The sequence below is a fragment of the Palaemon carinicauda genome, chromosome 8 (assembly GCF_036898095.1).
Source record: "Palaemon carinicauda isolate YSFRI2023 chromosome 8, ASM3689809v2, whole genome shotgun sequence".
Taxonomy (NCBI): domain Eukaryota; kingdom Metazoa; phylum Arthropoda; class Malacostraca; order Decapoda; family Palaemonidae; genus Palaemon; species Palaemon carinicauda.
The window spans coordinates 58,089,569-58,099,568 of NC_090732.1; the positions used below are offsets into that span (position 1 = coordinate 58,089,569).

General features: G+C 34.1%; 2 protein-coding genes across 3 annotated transcripts in view; one reads left to right on the forward strand and one right to left on the reverse strand.

Annotated features, from left to right (window-relative positions):
* Positions 1-10,000, reverse strand: part of LOC137645738 (muscle calcium channel subunit alpha-1-like) — a 1,524,573-nt gene that overhangs the window by 1,027,643 nt on the left and 486,930 nt on the right. The window lies entirely within an intron of this gene.
* The window catches only part of LOC137645236 (general transcription factor II-I repeat domain-containing protein 2-like), a 32,394-nt gene continuing 30,587 nt past the window's right edge, over positions 8,194-10,000 (forward strand). The window contains exons 1-2 of the mRNA XM_068378055.1: positions 8,194-8,581; positions 8,726-8,961. Of these exons, the coding sequence (XP_068234156.1) occupies positions 8,194-8,581; positions 8,726-8,961 (624 nt within the window). The remainder of the gene's footprint in view (positions 8,582-8,725; positions 8,962-10,000) is intronic.

Sequence of the window (10,000 nt, forward strand, 5' to 3'; positions counted from 1 at the left end):
TGCAAGAATGATCTATCCTCACAGCTTTGAGAAACTGTATCATTACGCTAATTCACAAAAGGGAAACACAAAAGACCTGACAAATTACTGGCCAGTGAAATGTAAATTATTTACAAATATCATACTAGGCCGAATAGAAAGTGGCAGGCAAGTTTTAGAAGTTGGTATTAAACAACTGATCATATCCATGTAGTTAACCAGTCAATGGAAAAATCAACAGTGTGTGACAAACCAACATGTATGACATTTTTAGACTATGAGAGAGGTTTTGATTCTGTTAAAAACTTCAGCTTTTATTGAAAAAAAAAAAAAAAAAAAAAAAAAAAAACTTTTAAAGACAAAGAATAGTAGAATCCTAAGTTGGAATTCTTGAAGATATCTATACGGGAAGTACGAGCACCTAATACATAAAGATAGTGTAAATTACGATTGAGAAAAGAGCTATTTAGGGAGACCGCCTCTCTCTTAAATTATGCACAGCGTGTCTAGAAGAAATTTTGAAGAATTTAGATATGGAAAATGTAGGAATTAACATTACTATTTTTGCAGATGACAGTTCTATTTAATGAATCATACGAGGAATTACAGGAGAATATAGAAAGATTTGAATATAAAATGAAAAATATAGGACGGAAAATGAATATTTGTAAAACGTGGATAATGTTCTATGAAAATTCTGAGAGACCACAAATAAGGGTTATGGAAGAACATCTAAAGATAGTAAATGAATATATGTACTTATGGTTCCCAAGGACATAAGGCCAAAATAAAAAGAAGGATAAGCATAGCATGGAGAGCTTTTGGTAGACAAAATGACGTAATGAAATATAAAATGCCACTTTCTCTAAAAACAAAAATATTTCATACGATGGTCCTAGCAGTAATAACGTATGTATAAGAAACTTGGAGCTTTACAAAAGACTTAGAGAATAAACTAGTTACAACTCAAAGACCTATTGAAAGGATACTGATAGCATTAATAAAAATGAACAAAAAAAGAGTAACAAGGATACGAGAGCAAAAGATGAAAGAAAAAAAAAATAGACATGGACAGGCATATAAGAATAACATATAATAGATGGATATTAAAAATAACATAATAGGTCTATAGATATTGCAAACGAAGTAGGGGGAAGAAGAAAAGACGATGAACTGACGAGCTAAAAAATATTTGCAGGTATAGTCTGGCATAAAAATACCATAAACAAACAGGAGTTGAGGGACTAGCAAAGCTAATTTTCCTATATATATATATATATATATATATATATATATATATATATATATATATATATATATATATGTGTGTGTGTGTGTGTGTGTGTGTATGTGTGTGTATATACATAAACATTTATGTATATATATATATATATATATATATATATACATATATATATATATATATATATATATATATATATATACGTGTATATATATACACACATATCTATATGTATATATATATATATATATATATATATATATATATACATTCAAAACAATAATCTAGCTCAATGGTAGTAATACATATAATGTTATAGACCCGATAGTCTGCAGTTGAAATATCTTTTTGGACTATAGATATTTGCCATTGTACCTCTCTCTCTCTCTCTCTCTCTCTCTCTCTCTCTCTCTCTCTCTCTCTCTCTCTCTCTCTCTCTCTCTCTCTCTCTCTCTCTCTCTCTGTATATATATATATATATATATATATATATATATATATTATGCATTATATAGATATATATATATATATATATATATATATATACATATATATAAATACTGTATATATACATACACACACACACACACACACACATATATATATATATATATATATATATATATATATATATATATATATATATATGTATATATATATATATATATATATATATATATTGAAAATTGATATGTGTTTCTTCTTGATATTGATATTTAATGAGTATTAATCATTTTAAGATTATTATGATAACGGTGATGTAAAATGGTTACGACTGCATGTTATTATTATTAGTATCATCATTATTACAAGCTAAACTATAATCCTAGTTGAAAAAACTAGATCCTATAAGCCCAAGGGCTCCAACTGGGGAAAATAGCCCAGTGAGGAGAGGAAAAAAGGGAATAAACAAACTACAATAGATGTAATAAACAATTAAAATGAAAAATTTTAAGAACGATAACAACATTAAACTACACCTTTCATATATAAACTAAAAAACTGAAATATATATATATAAAAAAAAAAACAGAACACCGTGTCCAAGTGCGCAATCAAGCAAAAGAACTCTAATCCAAGACAATGGAAGACCATGATACAGAGGCTATGACACTACCCAAGACTAGAGAGCAATGATTTGATTTTGGAGTGTCCTTCTCCTAGAAGAATTGCTTGCCATAGATAAAGTCTCTTCTACCCTTATCAAGAGGGGAGTAGCCAATAAACAACTCTAGTGCAATAGTTAACCTCATGAGCAAAGATGAACTGTTTGGTAATCATTGTTGTCAGGTTATGAGGACAGAGGAAAATGTGGAAAAAAAGCCTAGACTATTCGATGTATGTGTTGGTAAAGACAGAATGAGCCGTAACCAGAAAAAAAGATTCCAATGTGGTACTGTCTGGCCAGTCAAAGTACCCAATATCCCTAACGGTAGTATTTCAACCTGTTCTTGCTTAGTAGTCACCTAGAGAATATCTCCTCAAATCAGAGAATACGAGTGAAATGCTTATTAGAAAGTTTTCTCGTTTGCATGAAATATAATCTTCTTACATTTCCAACCCACAACTACAGAGTTAAAGGAAGTAATTTGCAAATGATGAATGAAGGTATAATTCATCTCATCACTAACCATATATATATATATATATATATATATATATATATATATATATATATATATATATATATATATGTGTGTGTGTGTGTGTGTGGGGGGGGGGGTATAAAGCTTTTGTACTTACCCTTGTCTATTGCACATGACAAACAATTCAGAGAATTACAACAAAGGGCTATTTATGATAATATCACTAAATACGCGACTTTCATACATTCAGCCACAAATAGTTTATGATTTCAAATGAAATATGAGTCGAAAATAAAGACATAAGGGGATTTTTTTTTTAAACGGCTTTGTACGAGTTAATGCAATAAGAAAATAAACTTAAACAACTTGTCCATTGAAGGCCATGTGAGTGCATATTGACTCTACATATTAAAATGTGTTTTGACACTAAATGCTCATGACTATCATAGATTTACTTTCAAATGTTGAATCACAAATAGTTTCTGACTTTTGAGCAAGATCACCGTAGTAGGAGAAACTGTAAAAGCCAAAATAACCTAATAAAGGATGAAACATGAAAATAAAGATAACTGACAATATACATATTTTCCACCAATATGCCGAGTTTAACAGTTAAGCTTTTATTCTTGAAAATCACAAGTTCAATAGTCAAACTTTTTTTGAAAACCGTAAGTTTAGTCCAACTTTATTGAAAGCCTAAAGTTTAACGGTTAAACTTTTTTCTTGAAAACTCCAAGAATAACAGTCAAACTTTTTTTTTCCTTAAAAAAAGGAGAGGGGTCGTGGACCCCACCCCCACCCCACCACGCACCACTGTTTCCGCCAGTGTTCACCTCATTGCCAGTGTTTATTCACACCATCTTGGGGGTGTTGCATTCTCGTTCTCAATTTCTCAGTATAAACTGAGAGAGAGAGAGAGAGAGAGAGAGAGAGAGAGAGAGAGAGAGAGAGAGAGAGAGAGAGAGAGTTGTCAGTAAAAGGAAAGTTTCGTCATAATTGAATATTCATTATATTAAACGCGAGAGAAATAATTGAATAAATATATAGTAATAGGGAAGGTTTTTTCATAGTTGTCAGTTATATTACATAAAATGAGAGAGAGAGAGAGAGAGAGAGAGAGAGAGAGAGAGAGAGAGAGAGAGAGAGAGAGAGAGAGAGAGAGAGAGAATTCTTTATAATTCAGCATGATTTAATAAAAGAAAGATCGTTGTTTCTCTTTTATATTCCCGTTAATCCCCATACAAAAAAGAGAAACTCCTCCTAGGATGTAGTCATGCTGAGGGTGAGCATTCTGATTGGTAACATCTCTGCCTGGTGTTTGCCAGACGGGGGTTCGAGTCCCGCTATGACTCGTTAGTGCCTTTAGTGTCTGCAACCTTACCATCCTTTTTAGCTAAGGTTGGTGGGTTTGGGGGAAGCTATAGGTCTATCTGTTGAGTCATCAGCAGCCATTGCCTGGCCTTCCCTGGTCCTAGCTTGGGTGGAAAGGGGGCTTGGGCGCTGATCATAAAATATATGGTCAGTCTCTAGGGCATTGTCCTGCTTGCTAAGGCAATTCACTGTCCCTTGCCTCTGCCATTCACGAGCGACCTTTGAAAAAATAAAAAAAAATAACGCTGCACAGAAAAAGGTTAGCCAGATAATGTTTAAAAGAGTAGGCGATGGGAGACGGAGAAATCCCGGCCATAGAACAATATCAGATTTTTTTTCACTCTGAATCAATTCTCCAAAAGTAATAAACTAAGTCTGTTATATGTTACGTTGAATTTATGTTAGAATGGCTTATTTTCTCATGTATGTTGATGTAAAAATAAAATAATTCATTTTATTTCATATATGTTGATGTAAAAATAAAACAACTCATATCTTTATATGTTAATGTATTTGTAACGCAAAATATCATTGTGTTCTAGATACTTTTCATAACTACTGTACTTCGGCAGCAGCCATTTGACGAACGTGAGTTCAACAGGATGTATTTGAGAGTGGGTTCCGGGCGAGTCGCTATTGCGTGATGCTAGTCTTGAACGCTCCGGAATTTTCTAGAGTATTGTCCCTCGCAAGTCGTATATATAAGTCAGGTGATGAAAGGAATAAGGCAGAAACGAGAGAGACCTGATTGAACACTTCTCGTGTGTGGAGACATTCTTCAGCTACTCCCTCAGTGGACCTGAATATTAATCAGACAGAAGCACTGATTCTTCGTGTCAACCTTTTATATCTGATACTACTCAACGCCATTTGTCCCTCGCATTAGTTTGGTGTGCCGCGAGTATTCGGTGAATCTTGTGTAATGTTGTAAATAATTATGTCAAGTCTTGAATATATGGTTATTTTATGTTTGTTGGCTACTATTTTCTTTTTGCTGTTAACGTTTAACTATCGTTTCATAAACTTTTATAATAGATTTTGCATAACCTACGTCTTATACAATAATGAAATGTAAGAAAGTCATATTAAGAAGACGAGAAATAATGGAAGCTATCTTTATTGTTGACAACAGTAATGAGTCACTTAAAGAAAAATAATAGTGCAATTCCGAGCTTTCGTTGGATAATTCTTCTCACCAGACAAAACCAGCAGGTCTTTAACTAGCAGTGGAAATAACAAATATAATAATGATTATAACATATATTCAATTATCAACGATAATTGACAAAACATTCCATGAAAATAATTGCCAAGAATATTTTGTGTCATTCATCGGAGGACGAAATGATACCAAATAACCAGTTTAAGTAACGTCCATGAAATATTTTATATATAATAATAATGGCTTCAGAAACACTAGAAACAGAAACGATATTTCAAAATTCTTGACCTTGAACTTGGTTACCTATTTCCTATGAAAAATACTTCTTTGAAAGTTATTGCAAAGATGTCTTAGACTAAAGCTTGAGGTACAAATTTCAATCAATATGGGTTTTAGAAATATTTTCAAACGTAGATGAAGACTTCTCTTAGGAGATGCATACATACTGTTAACATCTTTGTAACTATGTAATGACTGCATCACTCTCAAAAGGTTACATACAGGTAATTTAACATATCGATAGCATGAAAATACACGTTCCCATTAGTCCCTTCATAATGACTCGAAAATTCCTCTCATTCAAGTACAAAAACGCTGGCAATGTCAAAATCTTGTATTCTATAAATTTTTTTGTAATTCTTATTTTCTTGGTCTTTATTCTCCTGAACGCCGTTTCCTACTGCAACGAATATTCAAAGCCATCATAAATTTATGCTTTATTATCCTCTTCTCCAACATATTCTAGGTAAACAAAAATGAAAAAGTAGAAACCTTGTAATTTTAGCAGCGTTGGCAATAAGCTTACCGACTGTTACGTTCGGTTATTATACACAACGTAGAATATGTAAAATCTACTTAATATGACTTATTCCTTTAATAAATTATTTATAAGAACATAGCAAAACAGTAACGGCAAAACAGAAAAATAACCAGCATGATTTAACAATAACTGTTGTTTCCAGTGAGAGTGGGGCTGAGACAGAGATGTATGATGTCGCCATGGCTGTTCAATTTGTTTGTTGATGGAATGACGAGAGAGGTGAATGCTTGAGTGCTTGGTCGAGGATTGAGACTGATAGACAAGAATGATCATGAATGAGAGGTAAATCAGTTGTTATTTGTGGATGATACTGTACTGGTTGCAGAGTCAGAAGAGAAGGTAGGTCAATTAGTGACAGAGTTTAGAAGAGTATGTGAGAAAAGGAAGTTGAGAGTTTATGTTGGTAAGAGTAAGGTTATGAGATGCACGAGAAGGGAGGGTGGTGCGAGGTTTAATGTCATGTTGAATGGAGAATTACTTGAGGAAGTAGATCAGGTTAAGTACTTGGGGTCTAGTGTTGCAGCAAATGGTGAAGTGGAAGCAGATGTGGGTCAGAGAGTGAATGAAAGATGCAAAGTATTGGGGGCAGTGAAGGGAGTAGTAAAATATATAGAGGGTTAGGAATGAATGTATTGAGAGTTCTGTATGAGAAAGTGATTGTACTAACTGTAATGTGTGGTTCAGAGCTGTGGGGAATGAAAGTGATGGAGAGACAGAAATTGAATGTGTTTGATAAGAAGTGTTTGAGGAGTATGACTAGTGTATCTCTATTAGATTGAGTTAGGAACGAAGAAGTGAGGGTCAGAATGGGTGTAAGAAATTATTTAGCAGCTAGAGTGGATATGAATGTGTTGGAGGGGTTTGGCCATGATGAGAGAATGTAAAGTGACTGCCTGTTAAAGAAGGTGATGAATACAAGAGCTGATGGGAGAAGTACAAGAGGAAGGCCAAGGTTTGGGTGAATGGATGGAGTGAAGAAAGCTCTAGGTCAGAGGTGGGCAAACTACGGCCCGAGGGCCGCATGCGGCCCTCCAATGGAATTCATGCGGCCCTCCAAATATTGGATATTAAATGTCCAAAAGGATTTTATAACCAGTATTTTAAAATTGGAATGTAAGTAATCGGAAATTTGTTCTCGCTCACTCTATTTCTTTCCCTGCCCTTTTGTTACGGACAAAAGGGCTATGCTCTTGCCTGACCTCTTCTTTATCTCTTTCTCTCTGCTTTTTTATCTCTGTCTCTCTATCTTGCATTTTTTCTCTATTTTATTTGCATCCTTTCTCACTCATTATTTTTGTTCAACCAGACGGAAATAGATTTTTTCATGATTTTAATTTTCTTATTCTATTTTATTTATTCATTTTTTAATCTATAATTGGCCATCGTTGAATAAAGATGCAGTTCGGCATCTGGGATGGGCGTATGCGTGAGTGAAGTGTGTATCGGACACGTTTGCTACCAGTGGCCAGTAGGATTAAATCTCGATAGTGTACAAAACGTTTTGGTTACGTTGTAACTTTGTTACCGCGCCAACGAGTTTATTGCCTTATATTCAATCATTTCAGTGTCCTGGCAGATTCCAGAGAAAGAAGACGTTGGACATTTTATTTCAGCACAGCTTTTACTATCTTTCAAACTTTACCCAAAATGAGTGATTCGAAGCCTTCTAAAAAACGAAAAATTTAAGACGAATGCAGAGTATTTAACAAAGAGTGGACTGAAAGGTATTTCTTTACTGACGTCGGAGTTAAAGCTGTATGTTTGATTTGTCATGATACAGATGCTGTTTTCAAGGAATACAATTTGAAACGGCACTTTCAAACCAAGCACACCAACTTTGGAAGCAATTTATCAAAGCAAGAACTGCAAAAGAAGGCAACTGATCTGATGAAAAGTTTGAAGAAACAACAAAATGTGTTTGAAAAAACTTCATCTTTACAAAAGGAATGCAACAAAGGCAAGTTTTGTATTGGCAAATAAAATTGCAAAACAAAATAAGTCGTTTGCAGAAGCAGAATTTATTAAAGATTGCATGGTTGATGCTGTCAGTGTTGTGTGTCCTGAAGTCATATCTAAAGTGGAAGCCATATCTCTGTCACGAAGAACTATTGTTCGTCGCATAGATGCAATTGCAATGAATATTCAAGATCAGGTGTTAACAGCCAGTGTTAGTTTTCAGTGGTTTTCTATTGCTTTAGATGAGAGTAATGACATTCAGGATACTGCCCAAGTACTCATTTATATCAGAGGAATTGACGAAAACTTCGAAATTACAGAGGAATTGTTATCTATGGAGTCTCTCAAACACACTGTTACTGGAAAAGATTTATACAATAGTGTCATTAACAGTCTAATCAGGTCTAGATTAAGCCTGGATAAATTGGCAAGTATTACAACTGATGGTGCTCCTTCACTCATAGGTAAACACTGTGGCCTTGTGACCTTGATGAATGATAAAATCAAAGAAGATTTTCCATGGCACAGTGTGTTGTCTTTTCACTGCATCATACATTAAGAAAGCCTCTGTAGATCATCTTTTAAACTCAAACACGTTATGGATCCAGTGGTGCGTGCAGTGAACTTAATAAGAGCACGGGGACTGAATCACAGGCAATTCCGAAGCTTCTTGGAAGACATCGAGGCTGATTTTACTGATGTGCTGTACCACACAAATATCCGATGGTTAAGTATGGGGAAAGTATTGAAGAGGATGTGGGACGTTAAAGAAGAGGTTGTCTTGTTTTTTAATATGAAAGACATTTCTTGTGACTTTTCAAGGGAAATGGAGTGTGACGAATGGGTTTGTGATTTTGCATTTGCTGTGGACATTATGCAAAAGCTGAATGAGTTAAACACAAAACTACAAGGCAAAGGTTTATTTGCACATGAATTGTATGTGGAAGTGAAAGCATTTCAATTGAAACTTCAACTTTTTTCCAAGCAGCTTAAAGAGCAAAACTTTGTTCATTTTCCTCTGTTGAAAACACGAACTGTTACACAAGCACTATCAGACAAATACAGTTACCAGTTGACGGCTCTAAGAGATGAATTCTATTATAAGCCTTCTCTAAATCGCTCTAGTCTCTTTTTCTGTAGCTGCCTTACTATAAGGATGGCAACAACTGTCCCTCGCATCTCCATGAATCCATACTGCTGTTTCCTAATCTTGACATTCTTTGTTTATGTCACCTTTCTGCTTAAATATAGATACCATTAGACTCTCTTCCCAGTCATTAGGCATTATATCCTCTTCCCATGATGCACTCAATAAATCCAGGATCAATTTTTTCATCGTTAGCTAGTAACTTGATCATTTCAATTTGAAACTCTGGTGGACCTGGCGCTTCCCCATTCTTCATTTTACTCAATTTCTGTATTCTCCATCACTGGCCCGTCCTCCACCCTTTGTGTTTCTCCCAGTTCCTATCTGTCATTTTCAGAATTCAATAGATGCGCATAATATTCGCTCCATATCCTCTTAATGTCATCATCCCTATGCAATATATTTCCATCTCTATTAGTGATGACTACCAGTTGCCCCAAATCCTTTCTTTGCCTTTTCCTCAAGTTTGAAATTGTATATATATATATATATATATATATATATATATATATATATATATATATATATATATATATATATATATATAGATAGATAGATAGATAGATAGATAGATAGATATTGATATAGTGTATACGAAATATCAAGGGTTCTATATTTAAGAAAGATAGTTCTAATTTTTCACCCTTGTGTCTTGATGTTAAATCTGGAACCTAGCTTCATCGGCTATTCTGCGAGCCTATTTAAAAAGCATTCGAGAGAAGCATCCCGGAAAAGT